At 54.2% G+C, this 24,205-nt stretch overlaps 1 protein-coding gene across 1 annotated transcript in view; it reads left to right on the top strand.

Moving 5' to 3' along the window:
• Positions 1-727: 727 nt before the first annotated feature.
• ric8a (RIC8 guanine nucleotide exchange factor A) overlaps positions 728-24,205 on the top strand; it is a 65,595-nt gene continuing 42,117 nt past the window's right edge. Inside the window, exons 1-2 of the mRNA XM_072466110.1 lie at positions 728-879; positions 11,195-11,242. Of these exons, the coding sequence (XP_072322211.1) occupies positions 796-879; positions 11,195-11,242 (132 nt within the window). The 5' untranslated portion in view covers positions 728-795. The remainder of the gene's footprint in view (positions 880-11,194; positions 11,243-24,205) is intronic.

The following is a 24,205-nucleotide window of genomic DNA, read 5'->3' as shown; positions in this document are numbered from 1 at the left end:
GAAAGAGGGGGCAAGGAGGGTCAGGGAAAAGGTCAAGGGGGATCAGGGAAGGGAGTGGCAAAGGGGTCAGGGAGAGTGGGAGCAAGGGGGTTAGGGAAAGGAGGGCAAGAGATGTCAGGGAAAGGGGGCAAGGGGGGTCAGGGAAAGGGGGAAACAGGGGTTAAGGAAAGAGGGTAAGGGGGGTCAGGGAAAAGGGTGTCAGGGCGTATTCTCAGACTTCTGTATCTCCTGCCATCTGGAAGAGTGAGTAAGCCGGGTGGGAGGAATCTTTGATCATGCTGCCCGCTTTCCGCAGGCAGTTGGTAAGAGTCAATGTGGACATGCCGAATTTCCTCAGTTTCCTGAGGAAGTATAGGCGCTGTTGTGCTTTCTTGGTGGTAGCGTCGACGTGGGTGGACCAGGACAGATTTTTGGAGATATGCACCCCTAGGAATTTGAAACTGCTAACCATCTCCACCTCGGCCCCGTTGATGCTGATAGGGGTGTGTACAGTACTTTGCAGGGCGGGGCTGTGGGGTGGGGCTGTGGAGGGTGGGGGCGGGGCCGCAGGGGTTGGGCGCGTTGGCTGGGGTGGGGGCGGGGGCGGGGCCCTGGGCGGGGCCGCGGGGTTCTGGGCGGGGTTCGGGGGCGGGGCCGCGGGGTTCGGGGGCGGGGCCGCGGGGTTCTGGGCGGGGCCGCGGGATTCTGGGCGGGGTTCGGGGGCGGGGCCGCGGGGTTCTGGGCGGGGTTCGGGGGCGGGGCCGCTTGCTGGCTCCGCTCGGCGCGCTAGGCTCTGCCGCTCTGGACCGGGCGGGGATGGAGCTGAGCCGGGTTATCGAGCGGCTGCAGAGCGAGGACCAGGACTCGGTTCTCGCCGCGTTGCAGCTTCACAACGCGGAGGTGAGTGTCAACTGAGCGCCGGGGAGAGGGTCCGGGATCGCCCGGGCGGGTACACGGACCTCTCTGCAGGATGACACCGGGGCCGACTGCAGGGACAGACCGGCGGGAGGAATTGTCGCCTTGAACCCAGGTCCGGCCTTGCCTCCCTCCCCAGGATTTATCACTAAACATAAACCTGCCAATACTGACAGCCCCGCCCGTCAACACCAAGCCCCACCCCGCCTGGGTCACGCCCCCCCCCCCCCCCCCCCAATTGACAGGGTCTGGGTGGGCTGCTCCAAGTGGGCTTGGGTCCCGGTTCCAGGGTGGCCTGGAGGAGATGTTGGTAGCCTGGGGTGTGTGTTGGGTGGGGGGGGTCTGCCCCAGCTGGGTGTTGGGTGGGGGGGTCTGCCCCAGCTGGGTGTTGGGTGGGGGGGTCTGCCCCAGCTGGGTGTTGGGTGGGGGGGTCTGCCCCAGCTGGGTGTTGGGTGGGGGGGTCTGCCCCAGCTGGGTGTTGGGTGGGGGGGTCTGCCCCAGCTGGGTGTTGGGTGGGGGGGTCTGCCCCAGCTGGGTGTTGGGTGGGGGGGTCTGCCCCAGCTGGGTGTTGGGTGGGGGGGTCTGCCCCAGCTGGGTGTTGGGTGGGGGGGTCTGCCCCAGCTGGGTGTTGGGTGGGGGGGTCTGCCCCAGCTGGGTGTTGGGTGGGGGGGTCTGCCCCAGCTGGGTGTTGGGTGGGGGGGTCTGCCCCAGCTGGGTGTTGGGTGGGGGGGTCTGCCCCAGCTGGGTGTTGGGTGGGGGGGTCTGCCCCAGCTGGGTGTTGGGTGGGGGGGTCTGCCCCAGCTGGGTGTTGGGTGGGGGGGTCTGCCCCAGCTGGGTGTTGGGTGGGGGGGTCTGCCCCAGCTGGGTGTTGGGTGGTCTGCCCCGGCTGGGTGTTGGGTGGTCTGCCCCGGCTGGGTGTTGGGGGGTCTGACCCGGCTGGGTGTTGGGGGGTCTGACCCGGCTGGGTGTTGGGGGGTCTGACCCGGCTGGGTGTTGGGGGGTCTGACCCGGCTGGGTGTTGGGGGGTCTGACCCGGCTGGGTGTTGGGGGGTCTGACCCGGCTGGGTGTTGGGGGGTCTGACCCGGCTGGGTGTTGGGGGGGTCTGACCCGGCTGGGTGTTGGGGGGTCTGACCCGGCTGGGTGTTGGGGGGTCTGACCCGGCTGGGTGTTGGGGGGTCTGACCCGGCTGGGTGTTGGGGGGTCTGCCCCGGCTGGGTGTTGGGGGGTCTGCCCCGGCTGGGTGTTGGGGGGTCTGCCCCGGCTGGGTGTTGGGGGGTCTGCCCCGGCTGGGTGTTGGGGGGTCTGACCCGGCTGGGTGTTGAGGGGTCTGTCCGGGCTGGGTGTTGGGTGGTCTGTCCCGGCTGGGTGTTGGGGGGTCTGCCCCGGCTGGGTGTTGGGTGGTCTGTCCCGGCTGGGTGTTTTGGGTGTCTGACCCGGCTGGGTGTTTTGGGGGTCTGACCCGGCTGGGTGTTTTGGGGGTCTGACCCGGCTGGGTGTTTTGGGGGTCTGACCCGGCTGGGTGTTTTGGGGGTCTGACCCGGCTGGGTGTTGGGGGTCTGACCCAGCTGGGTGTTGGGGGTCTGACCCGGCTGGGTGTTTTGGGGGTCTGACCCGGCTGGGTGTTGGGGGTCTGACCCAGCTGGGTGTTGGGGGTCTGACCCGGCTGGGTGTTGGGGGTCTGACCCAGCTGGGTGTTGGGGGTCTGACCCGGCTGGGTGTTTGGGGGGGGGCTTTGTCCCGGCTGGGTGTTGGGGTGGTCTGCCCGCCCCGGCTGGGTGTTGGGGTGGTTTGCCCGCCCCGGCTGGGTGTTTTGGGGGGTCTGACCCGGCTGGGTGTTGGAGAGGGTCTGCACCAGCTGGGTGTTGGGGGGAGGGTCTGACCGGGCTGGGTGTTGGGGAGGGTCTGCCCCAGCTGGGTGTTGGGGGGAGGGTCTGACCCAGGATCGATGTTGGGATGGTCTGACCCGGCTGGGTGTTGGGGAGGTTCTGATCGGGCTGGGTGTTGGGGAGGGTCTGATCGGGCTGGGTGTTGGGGAGGGTCTGATCCAGGATCGATGTTGGGATGGTCTGACCCGGCTGGGTGTTGGGGGTGTCTGACCCGGCTGGGTGTTGGGGGTGTCTGACCCGGCTGGGTGTTGGGGAGGTTCTGATCGGGCTGGGTGTTGGGGAGGTTCTGATCGGGCTGGGTGTTGGGGAGGGTCTGATCCAGGATCGATGTTGGGGTGGTCTGACCCGGCTGAGTGTTGGGGGTGTCTGACCCGGCTGGGTGTTGGGGAGGTTCTGATCGGGCTGGGTGTTGGGGAGGGTCTGATCCAGGATCGATGTTGGGGTGGTCTGACCCGGCTGGGTGTTGGGGGTGTCTGACCCGGCTGGGTGTTGTGGGGTCGAGGGGAGAGGGAAGGGGTGACACAGCTGGGTATATGTATTGTCATTTTTGGTATTTGACACTGACATCAAAAGCTTTACCATTCTGCCTCCTGATGGATCAAGGCTGGATGTGGAGGCTGCTTTCACAGTGTCTTGAGTGACTGATGTGGCAGCTTCCTATGGATTACAGCTGTCCTGTCAAAGGCTCGGCCAGGCGGGCGATATCTAGGAATTTGGTGCTCTGAGAGTGGTGCCTGGCGCTCTGGGGTCCCAGCATGTGATGGAGGGGAGCTGCTGTCTGTGGTGCCAGCTTCGTTCAGGGTGGAGCCCCTGGGAATATGTGGGTGATTCTGGGGGGTGGATCACTGATCACTGTAGCCTATTTGCGCACACGCTGAAGCTTCACTCTCATCTTCGGATTTGTATTGGAAGTGACGGTGAGTGGAATATTTGGGCAGAGTTGCCCCAATGGGATTGAATTAATTTTAGCTGTTTCTGTGATCTCACATTTGTTTTCCTCCAAACTTCCAGCTGCTCGCACAGTTATTCATTGTATGAACTTCAGTCGATAGCAACATTTCACACTCCATTAAATTTCCAACCCAAAACAGAACTACAATTACAAAATCAATAGAAAAATGCATTTCTCTCCCTGTTGTAATGTGGATGGAGGGAGGAGGGTAGAGAGGTTTGGGTGAAGATTGGGACAGTGTGGGTAAAGGGGTGGGGGAAGAGGTTGGCATGGAGATTCTGAGGTAGTTTAGTGGAGGGAGGTACTGTGGTTGGTGTACAGGGGCAGTAGTGGGGGGCTGTGGAATTTCTGGTCCAGCATTAGTCCTTTTCATATACCTGGTTTAACTGTTGACAGGCTCTGCTCTGCCCAGTGCCTCGTTCCATGGCCTGGCAATAAATATAGTTCTGCAGAGTTTTCCGCAGGTGAGGGACAGCGGACCATCTCAGCACTGCTTGTTGATATGTGGTGGAGGACAGATGTGGCTACGATGAATGAAATCTAACATGGAAATACCCTCCTGGGCAGACCCACAGCCCCCCCCCCCCATCTACTGATTAAAAATTCTAATTTTCAAACCCTTCCATAGCCTCATACTTCCCGAGCTCTGTGATACCCTCTAGACTCACAACCCTCCCAGATCTTTGCGGTCCTCTAATTCTGGCTTTTTGCACATCCCTGATTTTAATTGCTGCACTATTGACGGCTGTGCCTTCAGCTGCCACAACTGAGACTTTGGAATTCCTTCTCTCAATGTCTCTACCATTCTCTCTTCCCTTCTGGAATGACCCTGATGATGGGCTGAATGGCCGCCTCCTCTGCAGTCATTAATCCTCTTTTAAGACCTTCCTTAAGTCCACCATTCCAACAGGTGTTTGGTCATCGGTCCTAATCTCTCCCCCTACTGCTTGGTGTCAATTTTTAGTTGATAATACTTCTGTGAAGCACCTCGGGACATTTTACTAAATTCAAGTTGCCATGGAAATGTTTTTGCTCAGTACTGGGGACTGGACTTTCTTCAGGTGCTTGGCTTTCAGTTGTTTTCCGGGGATCTGAAATTGAGAGCTGAATCTGCAGATCTGTTTCGGACACCAGTGCTGTCATTCTCAGTTATGGTCAGGTGTTTTTTTATTCAAATCATTTTTTCAGGATGTGGGTTTCACTGGCTCGGCCAGCATTTGTTGCCCATCCCTAATTCCCCTTGAGGTGCAGGTAAAGCTACATGGCACCAGGTGAGTGAGCACAGGAATGTATTTTTCTAGTTTTCCACAATCTTTAATCCAGGCAGAATGAAAATAGAGACGCACAGCATTTACAGACACGATAACAAATCCAAAACTTTTTTTTTAAATTTAAGAGTACCCAATTCATTTTTTCAAATTAAGGGGGCAATTTAGCGTGGCCAATCCACCTGGCTTGCACATTTTTGGGTTGTGGGGGCGAAACCCACGCAAACACGGGGAGAATGTGCAAGCTCCTCACGGACAGTGACCAAGAGCCGGGATCGAACCTGGGACCTCGGCGCCGTGAGGCCGCTGTGCTAACCCACTGCGACATCGTGCTGTCCTTACAAATCCAAAACTGATCATTGGAGCATGCAATGAGGCTTGTGCAGCCCTGTGAACCATCATGGAATCCTTATATCCATTAAAGGCTTCAAATGCAAGTTGTGTTTTTATTCATTAATGTTTTAATTTAGAGTACCCAATTCATTTTTTCCAATTAAGGGGCAATTTAGCATGGCCAATCCACCTAACCTGCAGATATTTTAGGTTGTGGGGGCGAAACCCACGCAGACACGGGGAGAATGTGCAAACTCCACACGGCCAGTGACCCAGAGCCGGGATTTATTCATTAATGTGGGCATTGCTGACAAGGCTGGCATTTATTGTCCAACCTTAGTTGCCCCGATAAGATGGCAGTGAGCTCGCCTTTTTGAACCACTGGTTCCTTGCTCAGCCACTTCAGAGATCAGTGAGGAGTAGCCCCCCATTTGTGGTGGGCCTGTGCTCTCATAGAGGCCCAGACTGGGTAAGAATGGCAAGTTTCCTTCCCTAAGGGGCATTAGTGAATCAGATGGGTTTTTATGATAAACCGACAGCTTCATCGTTACTTGGGCCAGCTTATTTTGGGGTGAAGAGGGTTGTGGTTGACGTTTGAAATTTCTTCCAAATTTACCACTTTAGTTTTGAATTTTATTTATAACCCAAAAGGAAAAAATTGCGGATGGGTTTTGAGACAGGGGAGGGGGCAGGAATGGCAAATTACTGCAGACGCTGGAGATCTGAAATAAAAACAAAGTGCTGGAAACGCTCAGCAAGTCTGGCAGCATCTGTGGAGGAAGTAAACAGGGCTAACATTTCAAATTCTTATGACTCCGAGAGCTAAAGGGAGGGAAACGTGATGGAGTTTATACAAAAGCAAATAAATGTTGGAAATCGGAACCAAAAACAGAAAATGCTGGAAAATCGCAGCAGGTCTGACAGCATCTGTGGAGAGAGAACAGAGTTAACGTTTCGAGCCTGGATGACTCTTGTCGACAGAGCTGCTGCTGCTGTTGTTGTGATGGACCTTCTACTGTTTAAGGGGGGTGGAGAAAAAGTCAGAGAAAAGGTGGGGAGCTCGGGAGAGATCTGACAAAGACGTCATGGAACACAAACAAAGGGAGTGTGAACAAAAACAACGGAGTGGAGATCAGGAGCGATTAAATGTTGAAAGGTTACATACTGCGAAAAGCAAAGAGAGTGGCAATGGGTAACGGGTGGCGCAATGGCACAGTGGCTAGCACTACTTCCTCACAGCGCCAGGGACCCAGGTTTAATTCCGGCCTCCGGTCACTGTCTGTGTGAGTTTGCACGTTCTCCCCGTGTGTGCGTGGGTTTCCTCCGGATGCTCTGGTTTCCTCCCACAGTCCAAAGATGTGCAGATTAGGTGGATTGGTCATGCCTTAGTGCCCAAAAGATTAGGTGGGGTCATTGGGTTACGGGGATAGGGTGGAGGCATGGACTTAAATAGGGTGCTCTTTCTAAGGATGATGCAGACCCGATAGGCCAAATGGCCTCCATCTGCACTGTAAATTCTCTGTATAGAAAAACAAAAAATTTGTGAATGGCTGGCATTCTTTCTTTCTTAGTTCTGATGATGGGTCATCTTGACATGAAATATTGACTCTGTCTCCACAGATGCTGCCTGACCTCCTGAACTTTCCCACCATTTTTTGTTTTTATTTCTAACCCGGCTGTTAGTAAATTGGGAAATGTTCTGCCGTGTTCCAGCTCCAAATATTACCCAGTCCTCCAGCAGGGAAATTCTTTCATTGTATCTATGAGGATACAATTCAGAGGGTTGTGGATCTTTGGAATTCTCTATCACACAGAGCTATGGACGCTCAGTCATTGAGTATATTCAATCAAAAGCGGGTCTGTGGGCAGAGGTCCTGGGCAGGGTTAATTCCTCCTCCTCATGTGCCAGGCTCAGTCTAATTCAATTTAAGGTGGTCCACCGGGCACACATGACGGCAGCGAGAATGAGCAAGTTTTTTGGGGTAGAAGACAGTTGTCTGAGGTGCAAGAGCAGCCCTGCAAACCATGTCCACATGTTTTGGGCATGACCGGAGCTTAGAGAATTCTGGCAAGGGTTTGCGAGGGCAATGTCCAAGGTGCTTGACACACAGGTGGTGCCGAGTCCAGCGATAGCGATCTTTGGAGTGTCAGAAGACCCGGGAGTTCAGGGGGCGAAAGAGGCCGACGTCTTGGCCTTTGCCTCCCTCATAGCCCGGAGACGGATTTTATTAATGTGGAGGGACTCGAAGCCCCCGAGTGTAGAGACTTGGGTTAACGACTTGGCTGGGTTTCTCAGCCTCGAGAAAATAAAGTTTGCCTTAAGAGGGTCTACGCTAGGGTTCTATCGGAGGTGGCAGCCGTTCGTCGACTTTCTCGGGGAAAATTAAAATAGCAGCAGCAATCCGTCGGGGGGAGTGGGGAGTGCTTCATTGGGATGGTGTGGGAAGACTGAGTTGCGTGGGGTAATGTCTATTTAATTGTTATTGTATATTCTCTTTTTGCACTATGTCAATGTTCACTTTTGTTTGTTTTGTTATTATTGTTACTACTGTTTTATTATGAAAAATTCTGCAAAACCTTAATAAAAATACTTTTTAAAAAAAAAAAAGTATATTCAATCAACATATTTTTGCTACTCAGGCAATCGAGGGAAGTTGGGGCAGTGCGGAAAAGTGTAGCTGAGGTATAAGATTGGCCTTGATTTTCTAAAAGTTCATTTATGGGATGAGTGCGTCGCTGGCTGGGCCAGCATGTATTGCCCATCCCTAGTTGCCCTTCAGAACGTGGTGCTGAACTGCCTTCTTGACCCTTGCAGTCCCTGAGGTGTAGGTACACCCACAGTGCTGTTAGGGCAGGAGTTCCTTTGGGCGACATGGTGGCGCAGTGGTTAGCACTACTGCCTAAGGACACCGAGGACCCGGTTTAGATTCCACCAGCGGGTCACTGTCCGTGTGGAGTTTGCACATTCTCCCTGTGTCTGCGTGGGTCTCACCCCACAGCTGAAGAAATGTGCAGGGTAGGTGGATTGGCCACACTAAAATGCCCCTTAATTGGAAAAATAAAAAGAATTGTGCTCTCTAAATTTATGTTTTAAAAAAAAAAAAGGGAGTTCCAGGATTTTGACCCAGCAGCAGTGAAGGAATGGCAATGTATTTCCAAGTCAGAGTGGTGAGTGACTTGGAGGGGAACCTCCAGCTGGTGGGGTCCTTCTAGATGGTAGTGGTAATGGGTTTGGAAGGTGCTGTATAAGGAACCTTGGCGAGTTACTGTAGTGCATCTTGTAGATGATACACACGGCTGCCACTGTTCGTCGGTGGCGGAGGGATTGAATATTTCTGGAAGGGGGAGCAATCAAGTGGACTGCTTTGTCCTGGATGGTGTCAAGCTTCTTGAGTGTTGTTGGAGTGGCACTCATCCAGGCAAGTGGAGAGTAGTCCTTTGCACTCCTGACTTGTGCCTTGTCGATGATGGACAAGCTTTGAGGGTGGTCAGAAGGTGAATTACTTACCGTAGGATTCCTAGTCTTTGATGTGCTCTGGAGCCACAGTATTAATATGGCTAGTCTAGTTCAGTTCTGATCAATGGTAACTCCCAGGATTTTGATTGTGGGGGATTCAGCGATGGTAATGCCATTGAATGTTAATGGTGATGATTAGATCCTCTCTTGCAGGAGATTGTCATTGCCTGGCTCTTGCGTGGCGCAAATGTAACTTGCCACTTGCCAGCCAAAGCCTGGATATTGTCCAGGTCTTGCTGTATTTGGACATAGACTGCTTCATTATCTGAGGAGTCACGGATGCTGCAGAACACTGTGCAGTTATCTGCAAACATGCCAACTTCTGACCTTATGTTGAAAGGAAGGTCATTGATGAAGCAGCTGAAGACGGTTGGGCTTAGGACACTAACCTGAGGAATTCCCACAGTGATGTCCTGAAGCGGAGATGATTGACCTCCAACTACCACAACCGTCTATCTTCCTTTGTACCAGATACCAGCCAGCGGAGAGTTTTCACCCTGACTCCCATTGACTCCAGTTTTGCTAGGGCTTCTTGATGTCAAGGGCATTCACTCTCACCTCACCTCTGGCGTTCAGCTCCTTTGTCCATGTTTGAACCAAGGCTGTAGAGGTCAGGAGCTGAGTGATCCTGGCGGAACCCAAATTGAGCATCAGTGAGTAGACCACTGTTGAGTAAATGCCGCTTGATAGCACTTTTATCACTTTGCTGATGATGAAGAGTAATAGTTGGCCGGGCTGGATTTGTCCTGTTTCCTGTGTACAGGACACACCGTGGCAAATTTCCACATGCCAGTGTAGTAGCTGTATTGGAACAGTTTGGCTGGAGGTGAACAAGTTCTGGAGCACAAGTGTTCAGTACTATTGCCGGAATATTGCCACGGCCTCATAGCCTTTGCAGTATCCAGTGTGTTCAGCCGTTTCTTGATACCACATGGAGTGAATCGTATTGGCTGAAGACTGACATCTGTGATGCTGGGGACCTCTGGAGGAGACCGAGATGGATCATCCACTCGGCACTTCTGGCTGAAGATTGTTCAGAATGCTTCATTTTGCACAGATGTGCTGGGTTCCTCCATCATTGAGGATGGGGATGTTTGTGGAGCCTCCTCCTCCAGTGAGTTGTTTAATAGTCCACCACCATTCTTGGCTGGATGTGGCAGGACTGCAGAGCTTAGATCTGATGCGATTGTGTGAATTTGGGGCGGCAGGTAGCACAGTGTTAGCACTGCTGTCTCACAGTGCCACGGACCCGGGTTTAATTCCGACCTGGAGCTTGCGTTTTCTCCTCGTGTCTGCGTGAGTTTTCCCCGGGTGCTCCGGTTTCCTCCCACAGTCCAAAGATGTGCGAGGTAGGTGGATTGGTCATGCTAAATTGCCCCTTAGGGTGAGGTTGCAGGAATAGAGCAGGGAATTGGGCTTAAGGAGGGTGGTCTTTCGAAGGGTTGGTGCAGACTCGATGGGCATAATGGCCTCCTGCGCTGTAGGATTCTATGAATCGCTTAGCTCTGTCTATTACTTGCTGCTTATGCTGTTTGGCACACAAGCAATCATGTGTTGTAGCTTCACCAGGTTGACACCTCGGTTTTAGTATTGCCTTGTGTTGCTCCTGGCATGCTCTCCTGCTCTCCCCATTGAACCAGGGTCGATCCCCTGGCTTGGTGGTAATGGTAGAGTGGGGGATATGCCAGGCCATGAGGTTGCAGATTGTGGCTGAATACAATTCTGCTGCTGCTGGTCCACAGCGCCTCAGGGATGCCCAGTCTTGAGTTGCTAGATCTGTTCAAAGTTTTTCCCATTTAGCATGGTGGAGTGCAACACAACGGCTGAACAGGCTTGAGGGGCCGAATGGTTTCCTCCTAATTCCCCCCCTTATGTTCTTATTTGCCCCCTCCCCCAACCCCTACAGGATGTTGAAGGTAGTGATGCGATGGTATGGTTTGAATGTCAAAGTGGGGTGAGACCCTCTCTTGTTAGAGGTGATCATTGCCTGGTGTGAATGTTACTTCGCACCCATCATCCCAAGCCTGACCGCCATCCAGATTAAGTTTCTTCCTCACAATCTATGGGGAAAGAGCCCTGTTACTTCACTTGCATTGACCTTTATTCTGAACTGAATCATTTCATAACAGTAATTAAACTGCCCGATAAAAATCATCAATACCAAGTGAAAATGAACAAGATACTGAATGGTTTGTGAATCAGGCCAACTTGAGCTGCAATCTTCTCAGCACTATAAGCTGCACATTGATTTCCGTTCAACATTTATTCAGATTTTTGCAGAAATAATCACAAGGAATTGGTTCTGCTTCATTGCAATTTCTGTTCCCCATCTTTCTCTTTCAGAATTCTCAACGTTTCCTGTTTGACGTGGAGGATCGAGAGTTAAGACAGGTAAGGTGTTGAAAGGAGCGATGGCATTGGGTGGTGGGATGGGTGGGAGGGCAAAGGGGCAGGACAGGCAGGCGCACGGGGGGGATGCAGAGAGACGGGGGTAGGAAGGGACAGAGGGATAAGGGTACAAAGAGATGGGGACAGGGTCACGAGGCGGCAGAGGACTGAGGAAGACATGGTGGATGGGGAGTTTTGTTCAATTAGATTGTCAGGATTACTGCATCAGTTCAGAAAAAAATATCTTCAGTAATTGCGAGGCCCATGTGGAGTTATTTCAAAGATGATGAACAGCTTTTATTGAAGTTCATAATCCACAGGATCCCAAAGCAAATTAAAGATAAACACAGACAGCTTCACCCTCCAGGGTTCACCATGGGTGCTTCATTAATATTTCAATATCCTTTACTGCAAAACTCTGGTTCGGGGAGTTTGTTCTCAATAGATGCAACAAGGATATGTTTAATATCTAGTCATTTTCACATTTTGTCCTAAGTTTCCCCATCAGCAGAGACACAATAAATCTCCACTTCTGCCCCTTTGAACAGTCAATTTTTTTTTTTTTGCAGTGGCCTTTTGACCCTTTCAGGAAATAGTGAGATTAATCTGAAGATGTTTCATTTTTCCCAGCCTGATAACTGTTAGAGTGTTGGTGACATGATCAGGGAAAGTGGTTTGAAGCAGGGCATGTGAAGGGACAACATCACTGGCTCGAGGAGGTTTGTCAATCGTCAGTTCAACCGAGCTTGTCAATTCAACTAACACACAGTTAGTCAGGAATCCTTGTAGAATACAGCCCCAGTTACTTTTACAGCATCCTGGGCATCAGCATTTTACTTTCACCTGGTTGCACTGAGGCAGTTGCAGCATGATGACTTACACTCCAAAACATGTTCACCCAGCCAGGATCATCCTCCAAATAGAATTAATCAAACCAACACCAGAAAAGATTGGGTGTGGGGAGAGACTTCTCGATATTTCCTGTTTAAAATATTAAAAGAGAAATAAGAGAGAAGAGAATAAAAAGCAGACAAGTAATTTTGATACTGGCTGTGACTGGTGACAGCTTCCCTGCACAACCTCAGCACTTCTCAACTGTCACCCCTTATCCTCAGCACCAGCTACCCGCTACATAACCCCCCACCCCCATCGAGCCACCCGCTCCCCACCCCCATCGAGCCACCCGCACCCCACCCCCATCGGGCCACCCACTCCCCACCCCCATCGAGCCACCCGCACCCCACCCCCATCCAGCCGCCCGCTCCCCACCCCCATCCAGCCGCCCGCTCCCCACCCCCATCCAGCCGCCCGCTCCCCACCCCCATCCAGCCGCCCGCTCCCCACCCCCATCCAGCCGCCCGCTCCCCACCCCCATCCAGCCGCCCGCTCCCCACCCCCATCCAGCCGCCCGCTCCCCACCCCCATCCAGCCGCCCGCTCCCCACCCCCATCCAGCCGCCCGCTCCCCACCCCCATCCAGCCGCCCGCTCCCCACCCCCATCCAGCCGCCCGCTCCCCACCCCCATCCAGCCGCCCGCTCCCCACCCCCATCCAGCCGCCCGCTCCCCACCCCCATCCAGCCGCCCGCTCCCCACCCCCATCCAGCCGCCCGCTCCCCACCCCCATCCAGCCGCCCGCTCCCCACCCCCATCCAGCCGCCCGCTCCCCACCCCCATCCAGCCGCCCGCTCCCCACCCCCATCCAGCCGCCCGCTCCCCACCCCCATCCAGCCGCCCGCTCCCCACCCCCATCCAGCCGCCCGCTCCCCACCCCCATCCAGCCGCCCGCTCCCCACCCCCATCCAGCCGCCCGCTCCCCACCCCCATCCAGCCGCCCGCTCCCCACCCCCATCCAGCCGCCCGCTCCCCACCCCCATCCAGCCGCCCGCTCCCCACCCCCATCCAGCCGCCCGCTCCCCACCCCCATCCAGCCGCCCGCTCCCCACCCCCATCCAGCCGCCCGCTCCCCACCCCCATCCAGCCGCCCGCTCCCCACCCCCATCCAGCCGCCCGCTCCCCACCCCCATCCAGCCGCCCGCTCCCCACCCCCATCCAGCCGCCCGCTCCCCACCCCCATCCAGCCGCCCGCTCCCCACCCCCATCCAGCCGCCCGCTCCCCACCCCCATCCAGCCGCCCGCTCCCCACCCCCATCCAGCCGCCCGCTCCCCACCCCCATCCAGCCGCCCGCTCCCCACCCCCATCCAGCCGCCCGCTCCCCACCCCCATCCAGCCGCCCGCTCCCCACCCCCATCCAGCCGCCCGCTCCCCACCCCCATCCAGCCGCCCGCTCCCCACCCCCATCCAGCCGCCCGCTCCCCACCCCCATCCAGCCGCCCGCTCCCCACCCCCATCCAGCCGCCCGCTCCCCACCCCCATCCAGCCGCCCGCTCCCCACCCCCATCCAGCCGCCCGCTCCCCACCCCCATCCAGCCGCCCGCTCCCCACCCCCATCCAGCCGCCCGCTCCCCACCCCCATCCAGCCGCCCGCTCCCCACCCCCATCCAGCCGCCCGCTCCCCACCCCCATCCAGCCGCCCGCTCCCCACCCCCATCCAGCCGCCCGCTCCCCACCCCCATCCAGCCGCCCGCTCCCCACCCCCATCCAGCCGCCCGCTCCCCACCCCCATCCAGCCGCCCGCTCCCCACCCCCATCCAGCCGCCCGCTCCCCACCCCCATCCAGCCGCCCGCTCCCCACCCCCATCCAGCCGCCCGCTCCCCACCCCCATCCAGCCGCCCGCTCCCCACCCCCATCCAGCCGCCCGCTCCCCACCCCCATCCAGCCGCCCGCTCCCCACCCCCATCCAGCCGCCCGCTCCCCACCCCCATCCAGCCGCCCGCTCCCCACCCCCATCCAGCCGCCCGCTCCCCACCCCCATCCAGCCGCCCGCTCCCCACCCCCATCCAGCCGCCCGCTCCCCACCCCCATCCAGCCGCCCGCTCCCCACCCCCATCCAGCCGCCCGCTCCCCACCCCCATCGAGACCGCCCCCCTCACCGACCCCTCCAATCCCTCAACCCAACCGTCCACACTCTCTTCCCAACCCCTCAACTCCGTCGACCCACTCTCAAATCCATTGACTGACTCTCTTCCCCATTCTCCTAATCCCACATTATCCAGTATGCACGGCATGGTAAGCAGTCAAGGGGGGCATAAATATAAAGCTAATGTGTGGAAACAGTGTTTCAGTGCAGTGCCTGAACAGTCAATCTATGGAACAAGAACAGGCTTCCTAGGGAGATGGTGGAAGCATTTAAAATTGATTCATACAATGGCTGATTAGAGAGGTTCCTTTGAGAAACGACATCATAGTATATGAGATGCAACGTACGGCAAGTGTAGCAAGCTTGGGAGGAACCAGTGACTTTGGACCAATGGTTTCTAAAGCAGTCTGGCAGTGGGTGATTTCCTCACCCCTTGTCTCTGCCTGTTGTTGACTCATTGATAGCAATTATCCACTGTGATTAGTCAACAACTCCATTATCTTTGATTCATGTAGAAAATGTCAGTTGTCAAAAGTCTTCTACTGGCAAGTAAATTGTTATTTGGGTTACGAGATGGTTGAGACAAAGGCGGCGTTTTGAGAGACAAGGCAAGACTAGAATACTAAATGAGTTCTTCGTATCAGTGTTTACCAAGCAAGAACATGCTGACAAAATATTGGTAGGTGTGGAGCTGGTAAAGGTGATGGACGGTGTGAAACTGTGGCATGTACTGGAAAGGCTGGTTGTGCTTTCCGTGAGTATGCCGCCTGGTCTGGATGGCTTACATCCCACATTGCTAGGGGAGTTGGGAGTAAAGATGGTGGAAGGGCTTGCCGTAATCCTCTTATCTTCCTTACAAATGGGAGAGATGCCAGAGGATTGGTGAGTGGCAAATGTGACGCTGTTAGTCATACAATAGGGTATAGGCTAGCAGAATGGGCAGACCAGTACAGTGAGTGTGATGTGATGTATTGCACAGTTCTAAAGAATGTGCAGGGACAGCGGAACCCGCAGCTTCATCTTCATGGATCTTTGAAGCTGGCAGGTTATATTTAGAGGGTTGTTAGCAAAGTGCTGCATAGATCAAGGTCTTTAGTGCACAGGTATTTTGTGCTTCATTAATAGGGTTATAGATCAAGTTATTGAATGCAAATGCAGAGACGTTATACTGAACCTCAAGGTTGGGCTACGTTTAGAGTATTGTGTCCAGTTCTGGTCACTACAATATAGGACGGTTGTGAAGGTAAAAAGGAGATTTATCTGAATGGTTCCAGGGGTGGAGAATTTTAGCTACAGGGTTAGGTTGGATAATCTGGGATTTTTCACCTTGAAACAAAGAGGACAGAGGGGAGATTTGATAGAGATGCACAAGGTTATGACAGGTTTAGATGAGATAAACAAAGAGAAGCTGTTCCCATTAGTTAATGGGACAAGATATAGAGGGTACATATTCAAGGCTTTGGGCTAGAGATGCAGAGGGGAGGTGTGCAATAACTTTTTTATGCAATAAGCTTTTTCCAGAAACTCGCTGCCTACAAGGGTGGTGGATGCAGAGGTGTGGATTTCAAAAGGAAATTGGATGAGCATTTGAGGGAGGTAAACCGAGCGGCTCTGGGATAGAGTAGGGAAATGGCTGGACTGTGCCTACAGAATGCTGGCATTGACTCATTGGGCCGACAGACATCCTGCTGTGCTGCATTGATTCTTTGATGGCCAGGATAGCAGAACACAAACTAGATAAACATTAGTCTTTCATTCATTCAGTAATTGCTCAGTTCTGTCCATTCTAACCTTTCTCATGCTTTTTGACATTGCTCTCGTTATTCCGGCCCTATTCTCTACCTCCCCTCGTCACCCAGTCTGTAAAAGACACCACCGTCTCCTAGCTTGAACTCAAACCTAAAGGTTGCAGATCTGCTCACTTCCTTTTCAATTCCCGGCCTCCTTCCATCTCAGGGCTTTAAAACCCAAACTCAGCAAAAGCTGATCACAGTTCCCTGATTTATCTGCTCAGCTCCCTGATCCTTCTCTACCTGGCTTTCAAATCTAAGCTTCTCTGTGAAATAAAGTCTCCTTACAGGATTGAGTAGCTCTTGGAGAATGCGGCAGCTCCCTGATCCATGAACAAGTGCGCCACGCCGGGTGATTTATTCCAAGGTCAGATACACTGACAATGGGCAGCACCTTCGAGGAATGTGCCGTGTTCCCCTTCAAAGATGCAAACAAATGAGTTTTACAATAAAATTCACACTGGCCCGTCCCCCAGCAAATCACAAACAGCGGAACTGATCTCATCCGAAAGGGCTTCCGCTTAACGGGCAACAGAGGCAGAAAAATGTATGATAGCGATCCAGTAGTGAGTGTAGTTTGTCACTGATTCTACAGTGAGTGGGGTTTACTCCTGATCTCCAGCCTGGTTCAAGTGAATCCACTAACTGTGTTAGCCGAACCCCCAAGCTCTACCCTGAGAGCCTTTCATCAACCCTGGAACCTTCCTCTGGTTGTGTGTTTGGAAATGTCATTCCCCCCTTTGTGAAGTCCCAATCCACCGAGGAATGGAAGCTGGGAAACATTGTTTACCTGCTGGATTACATTTAAGGATCAGACCTTGCCTCTTTTGAGTCCTTTGGGAGAATTACTGTGCCCAACGAAAGAACCCTCAGCAGGGCTTCCTCTTTCAGCCTCCAGGCCTGTTCCTCTGGTATCTGGAACTAGCTCAGGGCTAATCTCATTTAAACCCGGGGTTCAGTCTTTGACTCCGTCTACATGCACACAGTAACATTGTCGAGACGGCTTGATCTGTTAATGATTGCCTTTCAATCGCAGCGGAGCAGCAAAATATCATTCACTCTTAATAGGTTCAGAGAAATAAGCTCATGTGGAGTGAATCAGGATTGGAAAATCTGATGTTGAACAGATGGATATTTGCCTTTCTCTGGCACGTCACAAATAGATAAAACCTGCTCTTCGACATTAATCTCTACCTTGTGATTTATAGTCAGGCATTTCAAATGTATTATAGACAATCTCTGCTGCTGGTAAAATTTACAACAGAGTTAATAACCAATTACATTTTGAAAGGAATTTACATAGATATAAAATAAATTACATTTATATCACGTCTTTCACGACCTCAGGAGGAGATAATGTTCTTTAAAACCAATGAAGCATTTTTTTTAAAAAAGTGTCATCGCTGTTGTAGTATTGGAAACACAGCAGCAAATTTACACACAGCGCTCCCACAAACAGCAATGTGATAATGACCAGATAATGCGCTTTCTGTGATATTGGTAGAGATATATCTGTTGACTGAGACCCTGGGGAGAACTCCCTGCTGCTCTTCAAAACGTGCATTTGGAGCTTCTTTGTCCAGCTAAGAAGGCAGACTGGGCCTCCGTTTATTGTCTCACCTGGAAGTCATCCCATCTGACAGCTCAGTACTGCCCACTCAGTGCAGGGCTCCCACAGCACTGCCCTCTCGACAGTGCAGGGCTCCCTTAGTACTGCCCCTAGATAGTGCAGGGCTCCCTCAGCACTGCCCTCTCGACAGTGCAGGGCTCCCTTAGTACTGCCCCTAGATAGTGCAGGTCTCCCTCAGCACTGCCCTCTCAGCAGTGCAGGGCTCCCTCAGTACTGCCCTCTCGACCGTGTAGGGCTCCCTTAGTACTACCCCCTAGACAAAGCAGGGCTCCCTCAGTACTGCCCTCTCGACCGTGTAGGGCTCCCTTAGTACTGCCCCCTAGACAGTGCAGGGCTCGCTCAGCATTGCCCTCTCAGCAGTGCAGGGCTCCCTCAGCATTGCCCTCTCGACAGTGCAGGGCTCTCTCAGCACTGCCCTCTCGACAGTACAGGGCTCCCTCAGCACTGCCCTCTCGACAGTGCAGGGCTCCCTCAGCACTGCCCTCTCGACAGTGCAGGGCTCCCTCAGCACTGCCCTCTCGACAGTGCAGGGCTCCCTCAGCACTGCCCTCTCGACAGTGCAGGGCTCCCTCAGCACTGCCCTCTCGACAGTGCAGGGCTCCCTCAGCACTGCCCTTTCGACAGTGCAGAGCTGCCTCAGCACTGCCCTTTCGACAGTGCAGAGCTCCCTCAGCATTGCTCACTCGACAGTGCAGGGCTCCCTCAGCACTGCCCCCTCGACAGTGCAGGGCTCCCTCAGCACTGCCCTCTCAAAAGTGCAGGGCTCCCTCAGCACTGCCCTATCGCCAGTGCAGGGCTCCCTCAGCACTGCCTTTTCGACAGTGCAGGTCTCCCTCAGCACTGCCCTCTCGACAGTGCAGGGCTCCCTCAGCACTGCCCTCTCGACAGTGCAGGGCTCCCTCAGCACTGCCCTCTCGACAGTACGGGGCTCCCTCAGCACTGCCCTCTCGACAGTGCAGGACTCCCTCAGCACTGCCTTTTCGACAGTGCAGAGCTCCCTCAACATTGCTCTCTCGACAGTGCAGGGCTCCCTCAGCATTGCTCTCTCGACAGTGCAGGGCTCCCTCAGCACTTCGACAGGGCAGAGCTCCCTCAGCCTTGCTCTCTCGACAGTGTAGGGCTCCCTTAGTACTGCCCCCTAGACAATGCAGGGCTCCCTCAGCACTGCCCTCTTGACAGTGCAGGGCTCTCTCAGCACTGCCCTCTCGACAGTGCAGGGCTCCCTCAGCACTGCCCTCTCGACAGTGCAGGGCTCCCTCAGCCCTGCCCTCGACAGTGCAGGGCTCCCTCAGCACTGCCCTGTCGACAGTGCAGTGCTCCCTCAGCACTGCCTTTTCGACAGTGCAGGGCTCCCTCAGCACTGCCCTCTCGACAGTGCAGGGCTCCCTCAGTACTGCCCCTAGATAGTGCAGGGCTCCCTCAGCACTGCCCTCTCAGCAGTGCAGGGCTCCCTCAGTACTGCCCTCTCGACCGTGTAGGGCTCCCTTAGTAATGCCCCCTAGACAAAGCAGGGCTCCCTCAGTACTGCCCTCTCGACCGTGTAGGGCTCCCTTAGTACTGCCCCCTAGACAGTGCAGGGCTCGCTCAGCATTGCCCTCTCAGCAGTGCAGGGCTCCCTCAGCACTGCCCTTTCGACAGTGCAGGGCTCCCTCAGCACTGCCCTCGACAGTGCAGGGCTCCCTCAGCACTGCCCTCTCGACAGTGCAGGGCTCCCTCAGCACTGCCCTCTCGACAGTACAGGACTCCCTCAGCACTGCCTTTTCGACAGTGCAGAGCTCCCTCAGCATTGCTCTCTCGACAGTGCAGGGCTCCCTCAGCATTGCTCTCTCGACAGTGCAGGGCTCCCTCAGCACTTCGACAGTGCAGAGCTCCCTCAGCCTTGCTCTCTCGACAGTGCAGGGCTCCCTCAGCACTGCCCTCTCGACAGTGCAGGGCTCCCTCAGCACTGCCCCTCCGATAGTAACGAACCCCCACTACCCAATGTACACCTCCCCCAATTAAACCCATGCCGTACTAACATCTGCTCCCTAGCAGAAGAACAACTGACATGAATCGAAAAGGTTGGGATAATCTCTGGATGTGAGTGATTGAAGATTGGAGAAGCTGGAACTGGGTTACCTGGAGGTGTGATCAAACTGTGCTCCATACCTTCAGTAGCATCTTTCCAAGTGTTGAGTTTAATTTAGTGGCTGACCGGCTGGGCAATGTCACCCTGGGTGCTGAATATCCTCCAGATTCGCTCTAATCAAATTTAGGAACCCCAAAATTGCCACAGGCTCTCAGTTAAACTTTACAGCTCAGAGTTTCTTCACCCGTGTGTGCCCCCCCACTCACCCACCATGGTCACCCTTCACCAACCCCTCCCCTCGCTTCCTGGTGTCATAGACAGCTTTGTGGCATTTACATAGAACACACAGAGCAGAAGAAGACCATTCGGCCCATCGAGTCTGCACCAACCCACTTAAGCCCTCACTTCCACCCTATCCCTGTAACCCAATAACCCCCCTTAACCTTTTTTTCGTCACTAAGGGCAATTTATCATGGCCAATCTGCCGAACCTGCACGTCTTTGGACTGTGGGAGGAAACCGGAGCACCCGGAGGAAACCCACGCAGAGACGGGGAGAACGTGCAAACTCCGCACAGACAGTGACCCAGCGGGGAATTGAACCTGGGACCCTGGCACTGTGAAGCCACGTGTCCCATCACCATATTTCCTGTATCCCTCCACACGTTCCACCATCCTGAATTAGATTATTGTCCATGATCATGATGAATAATGTAGCAGGGTCGAATGGCCTACTCGTGCTCCTATTTTCTATGTAATAAGAGGAAGCTATTCAGCCTCTTGAGCCTGTTTCACCGGTCAAGGCTGGTCTGTATCCTTTCCCCCATTCTCTTCTGTATTCTTTGATAAGCTTGCTCAAAAGGAACAAAAAATCTTACCGAACTGGAAAGCTTTAACTGAATCCCAGAGTCTAGAACATTCTGGGGATATGGTTCCAGGTTCCCACACATCCATTGCGTCAAAGAGTGCCTCCTCACATCACCCCTAAACTGCTTGGCCCTAATTTTAAAATTTAATTCCCACTCTCCAGATATCCCCAACAACCCCCGTGATCATTTTAATCAGCTCACTCATTATTGCAAGAATTAATGAGGAGTCTCCATCTTTTCTGAGGTAAATTCCGTACAACCGCCGTACTGAGCTACAGAATGGAATGGGAGAAATAAGCAGCTTTGTGTTCAGATTTTGCCCCATTGTGTGTCTGCTTTGACAACAGCAACAGGTTTTGTTTATATCTGTTGGCAGGTCCGTGGAGAGATGGAGTTGTTTATTGTGAATCTATTTCTGGCTGCATACTCAGGAGTTTCCACCCATTTCTAACCTGTTTTTGTGATGTCAGGTAGCGTGGCAGCTGGACTGGATATAACCTGTTTGGTGGGAGAGGGGCTGTCAGGTACAACGGTAATAATTAGCGTATTAATCCTGATGCACTCTCAATTACCACAAAGGCGAGAGTAGTGGAATAACCGAGGCTTTATTGAACAAAGATGTTGTGCCTCCTGTAGCTGGAACCAGAATGACTGCAACACCGGCGAGCGCAAACATTTATACGCCGCCTACTGGGCGGAGCCAGCAGGCAGGAGTTTACCCATGTACCCAGTGTCATAATATATAAGTGGTGACTACCACATTCACACTCTGTTTAAAAAAAAAAAAAAGAAGTCCGGCGGGGTGGTGGAAAACATGACAAGTTAAGTCTGTCGGGGGCCTTGGCCTCCTTTGCGATCGCCTCAGCCCTGGTGGTGATGTAGGCGCCGACTTGGTCCGGGAGCGTGTTGTCCTTGTCTTCGTCACCCCTGAGTGGAACCAGTGGGAGGACGGATCCTACTGGGGCGGGGGCTGCGGTGAGGTTCGCTGGAGGGAGGGTGAGTGGCGCAGGGGTGAATGAGGCAACGGGGCGGGGGGTGTCAGGTCGGGAGTCGTGGGTGGGGATCCAGCGGGTGCCAGGTCCCAGAGGGAGACTGTGTCCTGGCGCCCGTCGGGGTGTGCCACGTAGGCGCACTGCGGGTTCGTATGTAGGAGGTGGACTTTTTCGACCTGTGGGTCCGCACATGCTTCCGAAGGAGGTCGGGTCCAGGAACTGTCAACCATGTTGGGAGCGAGACCCCGGAGGTGGACTTCCTGGGGAAGGCAAACACACGTTCGTGAGGGGTCTAGTTAGTCACTGTGTAGAGGAGCAATCGGATGGAGTGGAGCGCGTCAGGGAGGACCTCCTGCCAGCGTGAGACCGGGAGGTTTTTAGACCGCAGGGCCAGCAGGACGGCCTTCCAGACCGTCCCATTCTCCCTCTCCGCCTGCCTGTTTCCCCGGGGGTTGTAGCTGGTCGCCCTGCTTGAGGCAATGCCCTTGCTGAGCAGGAACTGATGCAGCTCATCACTCATAAAAGAGAATCCCCGATCGCTGTGGATGTAGGTGGGGAAACCAAACAGAGTGAAGATGCTGTGGAGGGCTTTAATTACCATGGCAGAAGTCATATCGGGGCATGGGATGGCGAAAGGGAACCGGCAATACTCATCAATCACGTTCAGAAAGTAGGTGTTGCGGTCGGTGGAGGGGAGGGCCCCTTTGAAATCCACGCTTGAGGCGCTCAAAGGGGCGGGTGGCTTTCACCAGGTGCGCTCGATCTGGCCGGTAGGAGTGCGGCTTGCACTTCGCACAGACCTGGCAGTCTCTGGTGACAGTCCTGACCTCCTCAATGGAGAAGGGAAGGTTACAGGCCTTGATGAAATGGAAGAACCGGGTGACCCCCGGGTGGCAGAGGCCTTAGTGGAGAGCCCGGAGTCTGTCCACTTGTGCGCTGGCGCATGTACCGCGGGATAGGGCATCAGGGGGCTCGTTGAGCTTCCCCGGTGTTGCTAACGTTTGCCTTAGTTTAATTGCTCCGTTTTATCACCTTTGCTCTTGAGTCGCCAGGTATCTTTCTGATACCGCCACGAGGTTCAAGTCCGAGTAATGATCAATAATCCAATACACCGCTTAGTAAGATTTAAATCAAAGCACATTTATTATACACAGTAATCGCTACTCAGTACAAATTCTACGTCTAAGCTACTTCTACAGCTAACAGGCCAATACTTAACTTGGAACTGGCCCACCAGGTCAGGGAAACAAATGGCCTTTCGTTCGGGTTCTGAGTCTGCGGGATTCGAAGTTGGTACAGATTGGTAGCTAGAAGCGCCTATCTCGTAGCGAGCGTTGAAGTAAGACTTAGTGGATATCGGCGGCGGCTGAACCGGTCACTGTCAAGGGTTGGTTCGCGTTGCTGAGTGACCCGGTCAAGAAGAACGATTTGAACTTGGGCTTAATTCTTATAGTCCCCAGGGGCTTCCCGCCTTTCGGGGCGGACCCTGTACCTGGTTCCAAGCGATTGGACTTTGTCCCAATCACTTGGTTCGATTTTCTCCAATGCTGGAGCGGTTCCCTGATCGATGGGCGGTCCTGAGGTGGTCGTTCACCTCCCTTTGTGTAGGCTCCTGCTGGCGCCGAAGAGTCTGGCTTTGCTTTGTGTGTCTAAATGTTGCTCATTGTTCCCGGGGATTGCTCATTAATATGCAGATGGCTGGTGTTTTGTTATGCTGATGGTTGCTGGTATCGATCTTGTCTGGCCTTTCCAGAGGTAAATACACACTCAACCTGCAGCTGCTCGTTTGTGTCCTGTTGGCTGACTTTCCCATCAGCCTTTGCCATTTGCCATTTTAAATCGGGAGTTAGCCATTTTAACTGGCTACACCGGGCGATACAAGATCTCACAATTATAAGTGGAGAGCTCGATCCTCCACCTCAAGATCTTGTCATTTTTGATCTTGCCCCGCTGTGTTATTGAACATAAAGGCGACCGACCGTTGTTCAGTGAAGTGAATGAATCTCCTGCCCGCCTGGTAATGCCTCCAATATCGCACAGCTTCCACTATGGCTTGGGCATCCTTTCCGACAGAGGAGTGCAGAATTTCGGAGGCATGGATGGTGCGGGAAAAGAAGGCCACGGGCCTGCCCGCCTGGTTGAGGGTGGCGGCCAGAGCTACGTCCGATGCATCGCTCTCCACCTGGAAGGGGAGGGACTCGTCGACTGCGTGCATCATGGCCGTGGCGATGTCCGCCTTGATACGGTTGAAGGCCTGGCGGGCCTCATCCGTCGGGGGAAAAACTGGACTGAATGAGTGGGTGGGCCTTGTCTGCATAATTAGGGACCCACTGGGCATAGTAGGAGAAAAACCCCAGGCATTGTTTTAGGGCCTTGGGCAGTATGGGAGTGGGAGTTCCATGAGGGGGAGCATGCGGTCGGGGTCGGGCCCTAGGACTCCATTTTCCACAACATAGCCAAGGATGGCTAAGCGGTTGGTGCGGAACACGTACTTCTCCTTATTGTGCGTGAGATTAAGGAGTTTGGCGGTGTGGAGGAATTTTTGGAGGTTCACGTCGTGGACCTGCTGATTGTGACCGCAGATGGTGATGTTATCTAGGTACGGGAAGGTGGCCCACAGTCCGTACCGGTCAACCTTT

The sequence above is a fragment of the Scyliorhinus torazame genome, chromosome 10 (genome assembly GCF_047496885.1).
Source record: "Scyliorhinus torazame isolate Kashiwa2021f chromosome 10, sScyTor2.1, whole genome shotgun sequence".
In the NCBI taxonomy this organism is placed as follows: Eukaryota; Metazoa; Chordata; class Chondrichthyes; order Carcharhiniformes; family Scyliorhinidae; genus Scyliorhinus; species Scyliorhinus torazame.
The sequence above is the reverse complement of the archived record's forward strand: the minus strand, read 5'-3'. Positions and strand labels throughout refer to the sequence as shown.